Here is a 20,473-nt window from a genome sequence, read left to right on the forward strand (position 1 = left end):
ACGGCCACAGAGAGCAGGAGGGAGGCTTGGGTTTCCCTGGCAATGGAGGAAGCCAAGCTTTCCGCCTGCCCTTGCCGGCCTAGGACTCCACTCAAGGCTACAAAGTTTCAATGATAGAAGATACATAAATCCAAACAGAAATGGCCGCAGCCACGGAGCTGGAGAGAGCAGGAGGGAGGCTTGGGTTGCCCCGGGCGATGGAGGAAGCCAAGCTTTCCGCACACCCTGGCCGTCCCAGGCCTCTGCTTAAGGCTACAAAGTTTCAATTATAGAAGATACATAAAACCAAACAGAAATGGCTGCCGCAAAGGAGCAAGCAGGAGGGTTGGCTCCACTCCAGTCTACAAAGCTTCAATTATTTAAAAGATACATAAATCCCAGATACCTGCTTCCAGCCTATGCTTGGGTCGCTGGGGGGCGTGGCTGGCCTGCAAACCACCACAGGCCCCTCGCCCAGGCCACCCCACACCCCAAGGGAACCCCCACCCTGATCCGGGACACCCTTCAGGGCAAACCAGCTGGCCCCCACCCATGCACCAGGCCTCTATCCTATCTAATAAAAGAGTAATATGCAGATTGACCATCACTCCAATACACAAGATGGCTGCCACCATGTGGTCAAAGATCCTGCCCCCATGTGGACATAAGATGGCCACCACAAGATGGCCAGCAGGGGAGGGCAGTTGGGAGGGACCAGGCCTGCAAGGGAGAGCAGTTGGGGGCGATCAAGCCTGCAGGGGAGGGCAGTTAGGGGTGACCAAGCCAGCAGAGGAGGGAAGTTGGGGGCGACCAGGCCTGCAGGGAAGGGCAGTTGGGAGGGACCCAGGCCTGCAGGGAAGAGCAGTTGGGGAGAACCAGGCCAGCAGGGGAGGGCAGTTAGGGGCAAACAGGCTGGTAGGGGAGCAGTTAGGCATCAATCAGGCTGGCAGGGGAGTGGTTAGGGGGTGATCAGGCTGGCAGGCAGAAGCGGTTAGGGGCAATCAGGAAGGCAGGCAGGCGAGCAGTTGGGAGCCAGCAGTCCTGGATTGTAAGAGGGATGTCCGACTGCCCGTTTAGGCCCGATCCCGGTGGCAGTCAGACATTCCTCAAAGGGTCCCAGATTGGAGGGGGTGCAGGCTGGGCTGAGGGACACCCCCCCCCCCCCCGGATTTTGTGCAACGGGCCTCTAGTATCAAATAAAGCAGCAATGGAGAACAGTGAGAGACTGATTAAAGTTACATGAACATTTGGGGAGTGAAGATTGCTAATTGCTAATTCAAACATTCTTCTGCCTTTATGTTTGACAAACTAAACCTCTTGTTCACCTTCTCCCTTCAACACACACACACACACACACCCTTATACTCAAATTACTAAAGTGTCTGTCCAACTTGACCTTGTTTTAGCAAGGAGGAAACATGCCCAATTTCATGTTTGTGAAATATTTGGTGGGCTGGGCATCATGTGATGTTAAATGGCAAGCAGAGAAAGGACCACATAAATTAATTATCAGGAAAACTGCCATTCTGTCACCAGTCTCCATGTTTCTGCTTTACAAAAGTGCTAAACTAGAGGCATATATTCATCTTTTTTTCCTATACTTATCTCTTTTTTCAGTGATATGAAAAATGACCAAAAATTTATTTGAGCACAGGATTGAAAAAAATGATTAGTATCTAAGTCATTATTTTAACAGCTTCCAGCTTTCAAGTCTTTCATCATAACTCTCAAGAATCCCACAAAATTTACTTAGCTTCATTATTCCTTAACTGTGTTTAAGTTTGCACTCTTTCTATGGGAATATACAGGCAGAACAGCTCTCTCCATTGCAATACACTATGTCTTTCCGCAGCCTGCTTCTACTATTCATACCTACTTAATCATGGATCATGACTCACTGACCCAATGAAGACCAACATCCTAGGGCTCCTGTCACTTCTATAATGTATATAGTCGTGGTTTCAGCAAGTCTCCAAAGTTTTATAACTAATCTTGATTTTCCAGAAAACTTAGGAAAGTCATAATTGGGAGGAGAGGTAATAAGCAAACAGTCTTCTTAGAGCTCCTTGCTCCTTCTGTTAAATAACCTCAGAAGTTAGATTTGTTTTTGGCTGAGTCATATTTTGTTGTTGTTGTTAATCCTCACGGGGGGAAATTTTTCCATTGATTTCTTAAAGGAGAGTGGAAGGGAGGGAGAGAGACACAAGAGAAACATCGATGTGAGAGAGACACATCTATTGGTTGGGCCAGGGGAGCGACCTGCAACCCAGGTATGTGCCCTTGACCTCAATCAAACCCTCAACCCTTCAGTTCTTGGGCAAAAGCTCTATCCACTAAGCCAAACCGGCTAGTGCTAGCTGTGTCATTTTAACAAACAAATGTCTTTAGGAAAACTAGGAATGGCAGGAAAGGCACACAGTTGAATTAAGATAAATCTATGTTTGAATCTGAATTTGGTCACTCCTTAGTTGTGTAACGTTGACCAAATCTGTGTAACATCTTTTAAGTTTCAACTTCTGCTTCAGCAAAATAGGTAAAAACAAAAACACCACTTAGCTCAAGATAGTGGGGAGGATGTAAGGAGAATGTGAAGTGCCCAATACCTAAGTAGCTAATAAATTAGTTACATTACCTGAGAGAAATATTGAAGTTGAAAACTCTAGAGAATCCTTATGACATGAAAGAGACCATTAACACTTCTTGGGAAGTCTCCTTTATAAATACCAGACACTTTGTTGGGCACTTTTTCATACTGTCTTAATTAAATCTTAAAATAGCCTTTAAGTATTTTCCCCATTTCCCTGTTTTAAGAGTTTAAATAACTAAGCAGGTTACAGAAGTGGTAAGTCTATATTCGAATCCAGGTCGTTCTGACTCCAAACCCTGGGTAGGCTCTGGTTACTGTGTGCTTTATGTGGATGGCTACTTTTGAAAACACATGCTGTTTCAACTGGAAAGAAGTTAGAATTGAGGACAGTTTTACAGACATAATAAATTCCTAAGTGAACACTGATTTATAGATCTTAATCAAGCCTACCATCATAGTTATTAAGGTCTGTTATCTAAAAGACCACAAATAATAATTTCAAGAATAATTGTCCTTATACAAAAACCATTATTACAAAACCTAAGTCATCAAAGGTAAGCCACAGTATGGGCCACCCATGCACACACACTATAATACAATCTTCAGCTATGACCAATGATCTGCGCTATTGCTGAAACCATTCCAAAAGACCTTGGTGGCACTTAATTCATTCAGGGATTGCATGCCTGTTGTATAAATAGCACTATTTACAGTAAACCCTTGTAAAAGTCCAAGACAAACCTACCCTATAATAAATTTGACATTTCATTTATATTCAAGATTGAGGTCTTAAGTGGTATATAATTTGTATATAATCTAAAAATAAGTTCTAAGTACTGTATAAATTATAGCTCCTCCAAAACTTATTTCCAGTCAGATAACCAAATTTATGAATCATTAACAAAAACTTTTAGCAGAAAATTTAAGGTTTAATTCAGTATTTCACAAGCCAAGGATATAGGAATACTTCTTATAACTCAATCATACATGTATTCCAAAAATTAAACTCCAATATTGTTTACAAAGTCTATATCAGTCATGGGTGCTAATTTACAAAGCACATAATTTACAATTGTGGTTTTAAAGCTCTTTTTGAAAAACACCTTTAGGAGTTTGGTAAAAGCCTTTCTCCAAAAATGCAAACATGCCTATGCATATAAAATGTTATATGCCCATTAAAGTCCAAATACAGTTCCCCTCAATTTATAGGGAACTCACCAAACTCAGATAAAGACCCCCTTATTTAGGAAATCATTTACATTTTTAAGAGATCTTTCTCCTAGCTTTTCAATAGCATGGTCCCTTGAGTAATTTACATTTGTCATTTTACAAAAACTTATTTACCCACAACTTGACATTAACAGGACACTTCTTTCAAACCCTTCAAATTCTTGCAATAATAAAAACAAACTCTGGTGTCTTTTGTCCACTAATATTAAGAGTGCTCACAAGATGTGTGGCCCTGAACTAGGGGGTGGCAAAGAAGACAATTCCAAGATATTGTCAAGGCCAGTGACCTTGAAAAGTTTACAATCTATTTGCACAGTCTGTTCTACTTAAAAAAACACACACACAACTCCTTTCAACAATTTACTGACCATTTTGAACAAAAACAGGTGTAGTTTTTAAGATGAAACCATTAGCCCTAGCTGACAGTGGTCGGCAAACTCATTAGTCAACAGAGCCAAATATCAACAGTATAACGACTGAATTTCTTTTGAGAGCCAAATTTTTAAAACTTAAACTTCTTCTAACGCCACTTCTTCAAAATAGACTCGCCCAGGCCGTGGTATTTTGTGGAAGAGCCACACTCAAGGGGCCAAAGAGCTGCATGTGGCTCGCGAGCCACAGTTTGCCGACCATGGCACTAGCAGATTTGGCACAGTGCATAGAGCATCAGTCTGCGGACAGAAGGGTCCCGGGTTCGATTCTGGTCAAGGGCATGTACCTCGGTTGCAGGCCCTGGCCCGGGCGGGTGCAGGAGGCAACCAATCAATGTGTTGCTCTCACATTGATGTTTCTCTCTGTCTTTCCCTCTCTCTAAAAATCAATGGAAAAATATCCTGGGGTAAGGATTTAAAAAAAAGAAGAAGAAGAAGAAACCTTTACATGGATAGGAAAAGCAATTCTGTAGAAAAAGGGACCAGAAAATAGATTCACAGAAATTAAAGAAAAAACACAACCAAACAACTAAATTTTTTAAAGTAACATATACCTAAGAATGTGTCTGATTTAGCAAATACACCTAGCTTGAAAAACTATAGCCAATTTCACAAGTTAAGTCAACTTGAAAACTGGAAATACAAAAACATTGAATTAGATGTAATTACTAAACTCAACAGAATTAATAACTCAAAAGTAACACATTCTATAAAGATTTTACCTACCAAGAAAAATTACTGCAAAATATTAAGACAGCAAAGAATTTAAGCAGCTGGGTAACAAAAAACATGGCTGGTATGTTATACACCCCCATTATCATCCCCATGGCAGACATCACTAATTAATCACACCACATTTCCCCCCACCAGAGTCTCATAATTTCAACAGAAACTTCCAGTAGAAATCAGGAGGGCATTAAAACTGAACCTGTTTATTTCCTTGACAGCTATTTTTAAAATACTATTCAAGCCAACTAAATGAAGCACCAAAAGTTTATGTATTTAATGTTCAATGAATTTATACTAAATTTTATTTATTTTGAGGCATTTTCCAACACACAAAAGCTTCCTTAAAAGTTTAAAAATTTCTTTGTTAAACAGAATAAAATATTATAGTTAATATAACTTTACTTAATTAGTAAAAAATGCATTTTTAAAAATGTACACAACCTCCCCCATGAAAGGGTTCTAGAAAACTGCAATTAACTATACTTTCGGCAGCCTTCATTGTTTACCCAATTTGAATTAAAAAAGACAAAATAACTTTTTCTGAGTAGCAATAAAATAAAACCAGACATGCCTATAAGACTATAATATATATGTATAAATATATGTATAACTCAAGTAAGAGAAAGAAGCACTAATTTTGTTCTTGCAATTTCAATGAAATACAGGTCAATATTAGAAAAACTCTAAAAAGAATATATGTGGCCATTTAAGATTTCTGTCCCTTACAAAAAACAATCCTAAATAGAACAGACTCCAGAAAGGAGATGATACCAAAGGAAATAAAAACCCTGCAACGCTAGGATCATATTACAGGTGGGAGATGTTTAGCATAAAATATACTAATTGGAAGGAGTGAAAGCCTGGATTCAGGAAGTTGTATGAGAACACTGTGGTGTGGGATAAGTGAGGAAGAGTTATTTCCTAAATCCTCGTCTAGCAAAGAAAAACCATCCAGAAGGCTCCAACTTCCTAGTCTAAATAGCAGTATTCAAGTATTATATAAATATAGACAAGATTAACAGATGACAACACAATGTCAGGAATATAAAAACCATAAAAAGGGGCATTTACCTACCCAAGTCCAACCTCAATTGGTACTGATACTAAAAATAATAAATTGCTCTGAGAAAAGTGTCCATTAGAGGAAACTGAGTATATGTGAAAATACTTTTTCAGTGAATTTCTTACAGAAGCTGTAAGTAAGCATAACCTCAAATTATATATATTTTACGGATTGTAGAGCTCCCTATGTATATCCATTCCAATCTTCCCCCCATATTGCACTATCCTGCACTACTTTTTGATCCCTAAGTACAAAAGTATACTAAACATTCCTGCCTAGGGCATTTTTTTCTCCCTAAAACAGGAGTGAAACTCGAACTATCCGTAAAGACTTGAAATATTCCTAAAGTGTGTCTAAAACCTTTAAGAATACATTTACAACCAAATATCACTTAGTGCTTTTTCATTTGCACAGGCCACTTATTTGGAGGGCAATGCATTTACAATTTGCCTAAGTTGCCAAACTACATATGGAGTTGTAAAAGCAAACCAACTTTACTCCATAAAACAAACTATTTTGAGTCGATGAGCATGACACCAAGAAATGACACCAGGGTTAGTTCATGCCTGGGTAGTTATTGCTAGAAAGAGATTTAGAGAGCAAAGAGAAATAAATTCTCACTTAGCTTACATTTACGGGGGGGGGGGGGGGGCGCCTTTTTTCAAAGTGGCTTTAATCTTAGTGGCAGTGCATCAACAGAGCACTTACAATATAGAACCCATCTGATAAGTGGGGGAGGATATCTAAAGACTTACCCAAGGTTCTTGAGAGGGCCAGTTGAGGAAAGCCAGTTTCCCTACCGCGGAAAGGAAGGAAGGGGGAGGCAAGTCACCATAACCCATCGTCTTCCTTTTCCCTTGTCTAGAAAAACAAGTGTCCCAAAATGTGCACAGCCTAGACCGCGGCTCCAGGAATGAGGAACGAAGAGCTGTGACTGAAGCCCAAACTTACCTCCTGGATGCGCTTCCTGGCCCGCTGCAGCACTTCTTCGTAGCCCTTCTGCCGCAGCTCGCTAAGGCTTTCGTAATACTCCTCAGGGTCGTCGGTCTCCGTAAACAGGACCTGGGAGAGGATCTTCCAACCGCAGGTGTCCAGGCCATGGCCCAGGTAGACCTGGAGCTGGTAACACAGAGTGTCGATCTCCTGCTCGGTCATCTCCGGGGCGCCCCCAAACAGCACGGTCCACATCCCCGAGGGCTCCTCGGGGAAGACGGGCAGGCACGGCTCCAGCTGCGAGTTCACGGAGCACAGCTGCTGGTGCACCGCGCGCAGATCCTGGAAGGAGAAGAGCCCGGCCCAACTGCACTCCTCGGCCGCGGACTCCAGTTCGGTGGCGGGTGGCTCCGGGTCGGAGCGCGCCAGGGACGCTTCGTCCTCCCTCACCATTTCCAGCACCTCGATCTCCTCGGAGACCGCCCCGCAGGCGCTCACTACCCGCACCGAGGACGCGGGGACCTCCTTGGGCGCCGGTGGGACTGCCGCAGGGGCGGCCCCCGCCACATCTCTGCCTTCAGATCCCTTCCGGGCCGGGGTGGACTTGGCCCGCACGGGGCTCCGGAGAGGGCTCTCCGCCCCTTTGCCGGCTGAACTCCGCAGCAGCGAATCCCCCCGAAGGTAGCGCGTACTCCGCGGAGAGCCGCTCTCCGCCGAGGCCGGGCTCCTCCGGGGCCCCGGACTCCTCCTCCCGGGAGTCGCAGAAGCAGTGGCCTCCGGCCGCCCCTTGCCCGCTGGGCTGCCCGGCCCGCGAGTCCCGTCGGACGCGGCAGCACAGGACTCGGCGCCCCCTCGCGTCCCCGCCTGCTCCCGGGAGCCGCTCCTCTGCCTCTGGGCCGTCCGGTTGTGGCAGGTTATGGCAAACTTGCCCTCGATCTCGTTCCAGGCCACAATGAAGACGAACTTGTGCTTCTCGCGCTCGTCGAACACATGGGGCCGCACGGCCACCCAGTCCGACTCGAGCGTCTCCTCCAGCGCGAACGACATGGTGGCTCCGGCGCCAGGCCGCGGGGGAGGCGACGCTGGTCCTGCCCGCCCGAGAACTCACCGGCTGGCTGCGCCGCGCCCCCCGCTCACCCTCGCCGGGCGCCTTCAGCCATCTTAGCGTCCCAGCCGGCTCTCCTCGCTCGGTCGCCCGTCCTCCCCGCACTCGGGACCCGCCGCGCTCCTTTGTGGACCGGCTCGCGGGAAATACACAGACAATGCGCGTCCCTGGAGCAGGTAGTTCACATGGTCACGTGCAGCCGGATCTGTTTACAAGCCGCGCGCCGTGGCAGCGCCCCGCGCCCGCCCGCCCGCCCACCGCGCGAGGCCGCGGTGCGGCTTCTGCGGCGCCCAGGAGGTTAAGACGCGGGTCCCGCGGGGCCGGGAAGGCCGGTGGACGGCTGGGGCCGGCGGTGTGTGCGTCTCCGCTCGCCCAGGCCGATCTCCCCGCCTCGTCCTCTTCCCGACCGCGCGGAGCTGTCTGACGGATGGACGCGTCTCCCAAACTCTGAGCTTCGGTAGCGCCACAATGTTAGCATTCGGCTGCTGACGTCGGCGGCTCCACGAGGGACGTAAACACCGGCACGTGCCGCACGCTGGTGACGCGGCGGCGGCGGCGCGCACACCCCGCCCGCGCGCGCCGGCACCGCCCCTCAGCGTCTCCCCGCCCCTCCCGCGAGCACCGCGCTCAGACTCTTTCCTTCCTCAGTCAGCCCCCGCCTCCCACGGGCTGGAGCCGGCGGCTCGCGGGCTGTGGGGTCTGAGGGGGTTAGAGGGACAGGTGTGCCTCGCGGGCCCAGTGGCCTCCGAACCCCGGGAAAAAAGGAGCGAAGGCTGGGGAACTGAGACTTTCCGAACTCCAGTCCTGCAAAGGGGGCCCTCAAATGTAAGTTTGCCTCCATTCCCCTGGGGGGAGTCGGGATGGAGAAGTCCTATACTCTGTACCCTATAAACATTACCCGAACCTTGTGATGAACTTTTTGGGTTCCCCCAAACTGTTGGATGTACCCTAACACCCTCGAGACACAATTTCATCGGTGTTTTATTGCTTCAGGTTTCATCCTTGTGTAGTTCTTTGAGCCTCATTTTGCGATAATTGGTTTGAGCACTTTTGAAGTTGTATTCAGTTAGGAGTTCCCAGAATGCACATGCAAATATATATATTAAATTTTAAGAATTCTGCTGTTCATAGTGAACTATGATAAAACATTCTTAAAACATCCTAGTGGATCTTATAATCCAGTTTACGTTATTGGCATTTTCTTTTCTTATTCGTGTCCAATTCACATTGCAGGTATTCTGCATCCGCAGTAAAGTACAATGAGAATTCGTTCTTTTACTTTTATACATATTTCAAAAACATATGCAAAATAACTTGAATTAACGGTGCATTGTCAGATATACTTACTTTTACTTCAGTGTTGTCCTGACATCTGACTAAACAGCAAAAGTTTTAGCCCTGTCACTCAGCAGGACATTTTAGACCAATGGATCTCCTTGGACAATAAACGGGAGGGGGGCACTTTGGGCTGGATGAGCAAAGAGGGAACAGAATTGGTTTTTTAACCTTTTTGTGGTTCTTTATGTGGAACCACACATTTTCAAAGCTTGTAAAAGAACTTGTGTCAACTCTCAGATGCAAATCAGAGATACACCTTTCAAAAGGTAGGAAGAAAGAAAACCCATCACAAATATGTATCACCATCTAAGCAAACAATAGCACATTATAGAAAAAAAAATTTTTCATCTTTTCTACTGAAAAGTTACTCCTAAAAGTTTTTCTGATAAAAAGTGGACATAATCACTAGGTCTCTTCATGCAATACATTATGGAGAAGTCTGAATAAGAATAAACAATCAAAGAATATGTTTATAGGAAACATTGTTTTATTTACATGTATTTCAGTATTTATCCACAAATGTAAAATTATGTCATCGCAGTAGTGCTAAAGAAACTTGACTGGTGGTCACACGGGTTTTAAATATTTTCCCCTAATACTCTGGAGCCACTGTGTTTTGTCAAAAGGATTGTTTCAATGGTTCTTGTTTCCTCTAAGTAATTGTTACACTAGAAATGAAAAGAAACAAACAAAAATTCCCATGGAAGGCTACTGTAGTACTCTACAATTCTTTGTTTAGGTCTGTATCTGATTGTCAAGCAAGATCTCCGAGTGTATAAATTACTCCCTGGGAATAAGTAAAGCTACAGAAAAAGCACATACACCATACTAGCTTTGAAAGGGGTTGAAAATGTTTATCTCTTCGAATTTTTTTAAACTGCTGTGAATTGTTAGGTAATCTGGGAAATGCTTGAACTCTTTAGGTCTTTTAATAAAAACTATACTAGTTTACATAGTGATTTTCAAATTACATAGCATTTTCTTGCACATATTTATTTTATCTTTATAATAATCATAATATAGGTATGAAAGGAATAAATCTTTAAATTTTATATATAAAAATAGTTTGGATTGTTAGGTCAAACATCCCAGGATTGGGAGCAGGGCACAACTTGAGGTCAGGGGCCTAATGGACATCTGTTCTAATTAGATTCTCTCAGAAGCAGACACTGAAAAGTCAGGAACGTCCAACTGAATTGGAGGGTAGTGGGTGGTGTAACACCTGTGAAAGAAAAAGGACTGACGTAGAATTGGAGCTCCAGACCAAAGATTAGGTGTGTGTTTTTTAAATTTTATTTTTCAATTTCACTTTACATTCAGTATTATTTTGTATTAGTTTCAGGTGTGCCGCATAGTGTTTAGACAATCATAAACTTTACAAAGTATTCCTCCCAATATTTACTATACCCACCTGGCACTGTACATAGTTATTACAATACTAGAGGCCGGGTGCACGAAATTCGTGCATGTGGGGGGAGGGATGTCCCTCAGCCCAGCCTGCACTCTCTCCAATCTGGGACCCCTTGAGGGATGTCCGACTGCCCGTTTAGGCCCGATCCCCGTGGGATCGGGCCTAAACGGGCAGTCGGACATCCCTCTCACAATCCAGGACTGCTGGCTCCCAACTGCTTGCCCGCCTGCCTTCCTGATTGCCCCTAACCACTTCTGCCTGCCAGCCTGATCACCCCCTAACCACTCCCCTGCCAGCCTGATTGTGCCTAACTGCTCCCCTGACAGCCTATTTGCCCCTAACTGCCCTCCCCTGCAGGCCTGAACACCCCTAACTGCCCTCCCTTGCAGGCCTGGTCACCCCTAACTGCCCTCCCCTGCAGGCCTGGTCCCCCCCAACTGCTCTCCCCTGCTGGCCATCTTGTGTCCACATGGGGGCAGGATCTTTGACCACATGGGGGCAGCCATCTTGTGTGTTGGAGTGACGGTCAATTTGCATATTACACTTTTATTAGATAGGATTATTGACTATATTTCCTATACTGTACTTGACATCCCCAGTACTATTTTTGTAACTGTCAATTTGTACTTTTTAAAAATATATATATTTCATTGATTTTTTACAGAGAGGGAGGAAGAGAGATAGAGAGTTAGAAACATTGATGGAAGAGAAACATCGATCAGCTGCCTCCTGCACACCTCCTAATGGGGATGTGCCTGCAACCAAGGTACATGCCCTTGACCAGAATTGAACCTGGGACCCTTCAGTCCGAAGGCTGATGCTCTTATCTACTGAGCCAAACTGGTCAGGGCTCAATTTGTACTTTTTAATTCCTTCACCATTTTTACCCAGTCCCCCAACCTGCTTCCCCTCTGGTAACCATCAGTCTCTTCTCTGTATCTATGAGCCTGCTTCTATTTTGTTTGTTCGTTTGTTTATTTTGTTCTTTAGATGCCACTTATAAGTGAAATCATACGGTATTTGTCTTTCTCTGATTGACATTTCACTTAACAACCTCTAGGCCCATCCATGCTGTCGCAGATGGTAAGATTTCATTTTTACTTATGGCTGAGTAATATTCCATTGTACATATGTAGCACTACTTTTTTATCTGCTCCTCTATTGATGGGCACTTGGGTTACTTTCATATTTAGGCTGTTGTAAATAATGCTGAAATGAATATAGGATTGTGTCTGTTCTTTCAAATTAATGCTTTGGATATCGCTGGGTGATAAGGCAGTTCCATTTTTAACTTTTTGAGGAACCTCCATACTGTTTTCTTTTTTATTGTTGAATTTATTGGTGTGACATCCTACCTAATAAAATAGTAATATGCACATTGACCGCACCTTCGCTATGCCCAAACCACGCCCACCAGCCAAAGCCACGCCCACCAGCCAGTCAGGGCGAGTATGCAAATTACCCAACAAAGATGGCGGTTAATTTGCATACGCTGAGGGAGGGAGGAGTGAAGACTGAAGACAACTTAGAAGGAAGAGGGAGGAAAAGCAGAAAGCAAGGTGGCTGCCAGAGGGAAAGCCCGGGAGGGGCGGAGCGGGGCGAGCGGCAGCGGCACGCGGGTGCAGGCGCTGCGGCCGCTTGCAGGATTCTTCCTGCAAATGGGCTACTAGTTGGTTAATAAAATGATATAGGTTTCAGGTGTACAATTCTATAATACATCATCTATATATTATATTGTGTGTTCACCACCTCAATTCATACTGTGTTCTATAGTGGCTGCAGCACTCTGCATTCCCACCAATAGTACACAAGGGTTCCCTTTTCTCCACATCCTCACCAACACTTGTTTTTTGATGATAGCCATTCTGACACGTGTGAGGTGATATTTATTGTGGTTTTAATTTTCATTTCTCTGATGCAAAGATTGTTTCTTTTTTTAATATTTTTTGTATTGATTTCAGAGAAGAAGGGAGAAGGAGAGAGAAATAGAAACATCAATGATGAGAGAGAATCATTGATAGGCTGGAGAATTCTCTTTTTCTTTCATTTGGGGCTTATTTCTTTGTCTCCTCATTTTGGCTGTCTGTTTGGGTTTGTGACTAAGTATTAGGTAGATCCTCTATCCCTCTGAATCTCTAGTGCAGGACTGTGTCAAATGCTGTTTCTGATTAAGTAGATCAGGCAAAGCCTCAAAACCTCCAGAGACTGCTGCTGCCTACAGACTGATAGGATTCTGAGTTTAATTGCCCCAGGGTGAGGTAGTTGCTTCTGCCTAGAGGCTAATTGTTATTTTTAGTCTCTTAAATGGCCTCAGAACAAGGTGTTTTCCAATAGGGTGGGTCAACTGTCTTCTCCCCAGACCAGGCAAATGTCTGTGTGGGGAAGATGTCCTCTGTTGCATGAGGAAATGGAGGAAATGACTCAGCACAGGAAACTAGGGTCTTCTGCCTTCTGAGCTCTAACCCCTGAGTCGAGCCCCCAATCCTGGCTTCTGCTCACACAGCTCTAGTCTACTCCGCCCTCCCTCTGTCAGAACACAAGGTGGGTGGCTCCACAGGGAATTTTGTGCCTTGGTCCTTTTAGAGGGTGCCTGAATTTTCAGCCATCACTCTGGCAGACAGCAACCCCGCTGCTTTTCACAGCCAAATGTTATGTGGGTCCCCTTCTCAGTTGTGTTCTTTGCTGGGGGACCCAGCTTGGGGATTAGATCCCAGAGTTCTCAGTGGCAATCCCCATAGCTAAGATATCTCTCTGGGACTTCAGTTGCTGTCCCAGTCCTTTAGCGCCTCCGCCCCTCCTATGTAGTCTCCACTTTTGGTCCTCAGGTGTCAGGGTTCTCTCCTGCAAGTTTTACGTTGTTTATTCAGGACGTTTTTCTGTATTTTATTTTATTTATTTTTATTTTTTTATTGATTTCAGAGAGGAAAGGAGAGGGGTAGAGAGATAGAAACATCAATGATGAGAGAGAATCATTGATTGGCTGCCTCCTGCATGCCCCACACTGGGGATTGAGCCCACGACCTGAGCATGTGCTCTTGGCCAGAATTGAACCTGGGACCCTTTAGTCTGCAGGCTGGCACTCTATCCACTGAGCCAAACCTTTCTGTATTTTAGTTGGAATTCCAGTTTGTTCCTGGGAGCATGTTCGTGCAGCATCCACTCACTCTGTCGCCATTTTTAATCTCTCCCTAATTGGTCTTTTTAAGGAATAGTGCCACACTGGGGGTTCAGTGTTGCTGCTCTGTTGCTGGCAGGTTAAACATTCAAAGCAGGCAATTACTAGATTGGCCTCCATGAGTGAGAGTCCATGTTGTTTGACCCAGGCAAAGCCTCCATCTCTACCACTGTGGCCATGTCATATGTTTGCCTTGTCATGCCAGTGAATGTCAACTGTGCAAGTTATTTTATCCACTTGGTTATTTGGTGTCCAGACTATGTAGGTTGCTTTCATTGGGCATTAAAATACAATAAAAGAAATCGTCACACCTTATACCCACTGTCATATGTCCATCTACATATCTCTTTCCCATACCTTCTTGTCTCTGATATTTTAATTTTTCTCTTTCCAGGTCCCTGATCATTATCCATGAATCCATGTACATTTTTACTTTGGGCCATTATCCTTTTGTACAAAGTGGTTGACCAGATGCACCTTCTGAAGCTCTGCCCACTGGGAAGATTTGTCTTTCACACAGTGTCTCATTACTGTCTTTCACAACAGCCACCCCTGAATACGGCTATAATGCAGACAGCATCAACTTTTAGTTTTGCATACTGAATCAGCCTAGCCATAAACCAAGCTAGGAGTTTTTCATCCTCCTTCAGCTGGTTAAATGGGAGGCCCATATGATCATTTGTGGTGTGTTTTTTGTTTTGTTTTAAAGAATGTTAACATTTTATTTTATTTAGAAAGAGAGAGAGAAAGCAAGAGGGAGGGAGGGAGGGAGGGAGGGAGGGAGAGAGAGAGAGAGAGAGAGAGAGAGAGAGAGAGAGAGAGAGAGAAACATCCATGTGAGAGTGCAACATCAATTGGCTGCTTCCTTCCCCCTATTGGGGGATGAGTCCACAATCCAGGCATGTGCCCTTGATCTGGAATTGAACCAGCAACTTCCTGGTGCACGGGATGGTGCCCAACCAGATGAGCCAAACTGCCCAGGGCAGGCCCATATGGCCAGGACCTGATGCAGAGCCATTTTCTACTCTGAGCCCTACTCAAAGCTGGCACCTTCTATATATGGGTTGGGCAGTTTTCCTAGGTGTGGAATGTGTTGCCTCCAAAGCCAAAGAGCCTTAACAGTATGGTGAAGCAATGTGTCCTTTACTTTGAAGGGTGCTATGACCTGGATGGCTGGGTTCAGGATCTGAAGGAGGGGCTGACACACAAATGAAAACACTAGACAAGAAATATTAATTATTCTTTAATATATTTTATTGATTTTTTACATAGAGGAAAGGAGAGGGATAGAGAGCCAGAAACATCGATGAGAGAGAAACATTGATTCAGCTGCCTCTTGCACACTCCCTACTGGAGATGTGCCCACAACCAAGGTACATGCCCTTTACCGGAATCGAACCTGGGACCCTTGAGTCCGCAGGCCGACACTCTATCCACTGAGCCAAACTGGTTAGGGCGAGAAATATTAATTATTAAGGGGTGGGGGCCAGGTGGTGTTTCTTTCGTGAAAAGCACACTGACCTCTGGCCGGTCTGCTTTTTATTTACTTGAATACACATTTGCCCTTTAGCAATGCATACAGGCATATCAAAGGTAAAGTTTGGTAAACAGTAAAAGGATTATCAGGTTAGGGAATTGCCTTGAGCCACCACTATCTCAACAGATGAGGTGCTTAGTGTCAGCCCTGCTAACACCCAAGGTCCATCTGCCTTCCGCGTTCCTTGGTGCACTCCCATGATAGCATCAGCAGTGCAGCAGTGGGTGGCTTCCTACAGAAGGGAATGTCCTGGCTTGCACCTGACCATGGTCTGTGCAGAAACTTTACTGAATTGGCAAGTACTTCAATTTTTATAATTTATCTCACTCACTCTGGAGTACATGTATCTTACCAAAGTCTCCAGCATGCTAACACCCTCTTACTCATGCTGCCAGATCAGCATGATGTCACCAATGTAATGAATCAATATGATGTTTTGCAGTGTGTCCAGATGGTCCAGATGTCATCAGACTAAATTATGACAGATGGTGGCAGAGTTAACATGGCCCTGGAGCAAACTGTTTCTGATCTTTCCTGATTGGGATAGAAAAGTACACATTCACCAAATTAATGTTGTATACTATGTACCAGAGACCATATTGTCTGTCCTAACAAAAAAAAAACACAAAACTATTGGCTGGGCAGCTGTGATTAAGAATACTTCTTCGTTGAGCTAGCAATAGTCTCCAGGATCCATCTGGTCCTTTAAGAGCCAGACCAGCAAATTAAACAGATATTCCAGGGACTTCCATGCCTGCATCTTTAAGAATGGCATTAATCTGCGATTTCTCACTAGGGTTATACTTGTTTTTTTGACTCACTATATAGGTAGGAGGAGTGCAGTTTCACAAGCTTCCACTTGACCTTCCCCTCTATGATAGCTCTCACCAACAGGCCCAAGGTGTGGGTTACTGCCACGTATGTCCATCTCAATTGTATATTTAGGGATCAGGGAAATGAGTATCTAAGTGAGTTCACAGACCCAGTGGACTCTGACTTTGGCCAAGACTCAATTTATTACCTGGCTCCTATATGCCCTCACTCTAGCACAGAGCCCATGATTAAATTTCTGGTTGTTAGGTATCAGTGTCAACTTGGACCCTGTCTTCAACAGTCTTTGAAATGTGTGAGTATTCCTCTTCCCCCAGTGAATAGTCACAAGTACATGACCCAGATTCCTTTGGGGAAACACTGGGGAAATCATTATGTATTTCAGGGTTCTTCATGCTGGGATCCAGTCATTTCTTTAGTCAGTGGGCACCAGGTCTGAAAACTGGTTCAGGTCCAGAATCTGGGCAAGGGATTTGGGGGGAGGGAGGGTGTGGAGAGTAGTGCAGAACAACTTCCCCTCAATTTCCTGCTCATCCACATTTACTCTATTTTGATTATGTAAAGTATTAAGCAGTGCCTTTTGGCTGCTCAGTTATTTTGCCTTTGGGGATGCTGTGTTCTATTAATCATCCCCTAACTAGGGACACTGTGACCCTCTGGCTTCTGATGGTGAAATGCTACCATTGGCCTTTCTTGCTCCAAGGCCTTCTCTTCCCATTGCTTTCATTGAGCCAAATTCTGTTACTGCTTCTCCTGTCATTAACCCTGGCCTGCAGAGGAGACACCCCTCACATTTCTTGGTGAATGGTGTATTCTTTAGGCCTCCCTGGGAAATACAATCCTTCTGGCTTCACATAACACATCCATTCCAGCATTCCCACTTCCCTGAGTCTTGAATCCCTCCCTCTTCTGTATACCATGTGAATTCAAGCATTTCAATTTAGGATCTATGAAGGCCATTCTGTTTTCCAGGTTTCTAGGAATTACTCTAGCTGCAAGTTACAACATCCTCTAGAGTCTTAGCTAAAATATTAAATTATCTTGTCCTAAAAGAGTGTCAATAAACTAAGTTAGTTACAGCTTTTCATTATGTCTATAGGGTGAAACTTCATAACAGCCCTGGCTGGGCAGGTCAGTTGGTTAGAGCATCATCCTGATAGCCAAGGTTGCAGTTTCATCCCTGGTCAGGGCACACAGAATAATCAATGAATGAATGCATAAATAAGGCGAAAAACAAATCAATGTTTCTCTCTCTCTCTCTCTCTCTCTCAAATCAATAAATAAAATTTTTAAAAAAGAAAATTCCCATAACAACCCTCAAATTTCATTATCCTTATTATCATTCCCCTTACATTTCAAATGGATACTAGGTGTACCGGTTAATGGCGGATTTTGTAATCAAAGAAAACACAATAATTTCAAGAGAAACATCAAAAGTGCTTCATTCAAAGCAATGTCCATCACTAGCTACACATTTCCCCATCTTTCAGGTAATTTGTGGATACCGTCCCAGTAGAACTTTTCTTGTTTTGATGCAAACCATTCAGAGACCCAATTTTCCACTTCTTCGTGTGTTTTGAAGTGCTGCTCAGAAAGTGTGTGTGCCATCGATCGGAACAAATGGTAATCTGAAGGAGCAAGGTTTGGTGTATACGGTGGGTGGGTTAATACTTCCCAGGCAAGATCTTTCAACGTGTCTTTAACTGGTTTTGAAGTGTGTGATGGTGTGTCATCATGAAGCAAAATTACTTTGCTGTGTCTTCTGGAGCATTCTGGTCGTTTCACGATCAAAGCATGGTTCAAATTGATTATTTGTTGTCAGTAGCATTCAGTATTAATGGTTTCATCTGGTTTTAGAAGCTCATAATACACCACATCTTCCTGATCCCACCAAACGCAGAGCATTGTCTTCTTTCCGAAGTGATTTGGCCTTGCAGTCCATGTTAATGGTTGACCTGGATCAACCCATGATTTTGTGCATTTGGGATTCTCAAAATAAGTCCACTTTTCATGGCCAGTCACAAGTCGATGCAAAAAAGACTTTCTTTCCTGCCGTCGAAGCAACATTTTACTGATGACTTTTCGGTTTTCCATTTGTCTTTCGTTCAGGTGATGTGGCACCCATTTTCCTTCCTTTAAAATCTTTCCCATTGCTTGTAAATGATCAGAAATTTTTTGCTGAGCATCTTTAATCTTTCTGCAAGTTGTTTTTGAGTTTGACATGCATCTTCATGCAATAATGCTTGTAATTGTTGGTCTTCAAACTTTTTCGGTTGACCTGGACGTTCTTTGTCTTTCACATAAAAATCATCACTTTTAAAGCATTTAAACCAGCGTTCACAAGTATCTTGAGATGGATCATGTTCACCATAAGCTTCCCGAAGTATTCAACAGCACTTTTCTTCAAAATAATGAATTATAACTTCCCACAAATGCTCTTTTTTTGGCATGAAATTTGACATTTTTAAGTGCAAAAATATCTATGATGTTAACACCTTCAGCAAATTTGACATATGAAGTTTTTTTTGTTTTTTTCTTTAAATAAATCTTTATTGTTCATATTATTACAATTGTTCCTCTTTTTTCTCCCCATAGCTCCCCTCCACCCGGTTCCCATCCCACCCTCTGCCCTTACCCCCCCACCACTGTCCTCATCCATAGGTGTACCATTTTTTTCCAGTCTCTTCCCGCACCCCCCACATCCCTTTCCCCCGAGAATTGCCAGTCCACTCCCTTTCTATGCCCCTGATTCTATTATATTCACCAGTTTAATCTGTTCATCAGATTTTTTATTCACTTGATTTTTAGATTCACTTGTTGATAGATATGTATTTGTTGTTCATAATTTTTATCTTTACCTTTCTCTTCTTCTTCCTCTTCTTAAAGAATACCTTTCAGCATTTCATATAATACTGGTTTGGTGGTGATGAACTCCTTTAGCTTTTTCTTATCTGTGAAGCTCTTTATCTGCCCTTCAATTCTAAATGATAGCTTTGCTGGGTGGAGTAATCTTGGTTGTAGGTTCTTGCTATTCATCACTTTGAATATTTCTTGCCACTCCCATCTGGCCTGCATAGTTTCTGTTGAGAAATCAGCTGACAATCGTATGAGTGCTCCCTTGTAGGTAACTAACTGTTTTTCTCTTGCTGCTTTTAATATTCTCTCTTTGTCTTTTGCTCTTGTCATTTTAATTATCATGTGTCTTGGTGTGGTCCTCTTTGGATTCCTTTTGTTTGGGGTTGTCTGCACTTCCTGGACTTGTGAGTCTATTTCTTTCACCAGGTAGGGGAAGTTTTCTGTCATTATTTCTTTAAATAGGTTTTCAGTATCTTGCTCTCTCTCTTCTTCTGGCACCCCCATAATTCGGATGTTGGTATGCTTGAAGTTGTCCCAGAGGCTCCTTACACTATCTTCATATTTTTGGATTCTTTTTTCTTTTCTGGTTGGGTGTTTTTTGCTTCTTTGTATTTCAAATCTTTGACTTGATTCTTGCGATCCTCTAGTCTTCTCTTGGATCTCTGTATATTATTTTTTATTTCAGTCAGTGTATGCTTAATTTCTAGTTGGTCCTTTATCATATCTTCGAGGGTCTCGCTAAATTTATCGGCCTTTTCTAGGAAATTCTTGAAAAACCTTATAACCGTGGTTTTGAACTCTTTATCCAGTCGTTTGCTTTCCTCCATTTCTTTCATTTGTGATCTGTTTCTTTATCTCCGCATTTTGGCTGCTTCCCTGAGTTGATAGAGTGGCTTTGTGTGCTAGCTGTCCTATAGGGCCCAGTGGCTCAGCCTCCCCAGTTACCTGAGGTGGACACTCTTGGTGCACCCCTTTGTGGGCTGTGTGCACAGTCTTGTTGTAGTTAAGCCTTGATTGTTGTTGGTATCACTGGGAGGAATTGACCTCTAGGCCAATTGGCTGTGAGGATCAGCTGTGTCTATGCTGGGAGAACTTCTGTGCTGGAGACACCTTTATGAGACAAGACTTGCAAAAGCCTCTGTGCTCAGCTTGGACAAGGCGGATTCTCAGGGTGGAGCAGACAGCAATGGCTTCCCATCAGCCCTGCCCTAATAGGCCCCTGTGTCTCAGTGTCCTGTGGTAATCACTGCAGCACCTCTGAGAGAAAG

At 43.9% G+C, this 20,473-nt stretch overlaps 2 protein-coding genes across 3 annotated transcripts in view; one reads left to right on the plus strand and one right to left on the minus strand.

Annotated features, from left to right (window-relative positions):
• The window catches only part of JMY (junction mediating and regulatory protein, p53 cofactor), an 89,486-nt gene extending 80,952 nt beyond the window's left edge, over nucleotides 1-8,534 (minus strand). The window contains exon 1 of the mRNA XM_079761008.1: nucleotides 6,971-8,534. Within this exon, the coding sequence (XP_079617134.1) occupies nucleotides 6,971-7,999 (1,029 nt within the window). The 5' untranslated portion in view covers nucleotides 8,000-8,534. The remainder of the gene's footprint in view (nucleotides 1-6,970) is intronic.
• Nucleotides 8,535-8,711: 177 nt separating this feature from the next.
• Nucleotides 8,712-20,473, plus strand: part of DMGDH (dimethylglycine dehydrogenase) — a gene marked incomplete at its 5' end in the record, with an annotated part of 192,342 nt that continues 180,580 nt past the window's right edge. Inside the window, 2 exons of one of the 2 annotated variants that reach the window (XM_079761026.1) lie at nucleotides 8,870-8,882; nucleotides 11,471-11,572. Of the gene's footprint in view, nucleotides 8,883-11,470; nucleotides 11,573-20,473 lie in introns of both variants that reach the window. The other variant, XM_079761025.1, reaches the window with a different exon arrangement.

The sequence above is a fragment of the Cnephaeus nilssonii genome, assembly GCF_951640355.1.
Source record: "Cnephaeus nilssonii genome assembly, chromosome: 2".
NCBI lineage: Eukaryota > Metazoa > Chordata > Mammalia > Chiroptera > Vespertilionidae > Cnephaeus > Cnephaeus nilssonii.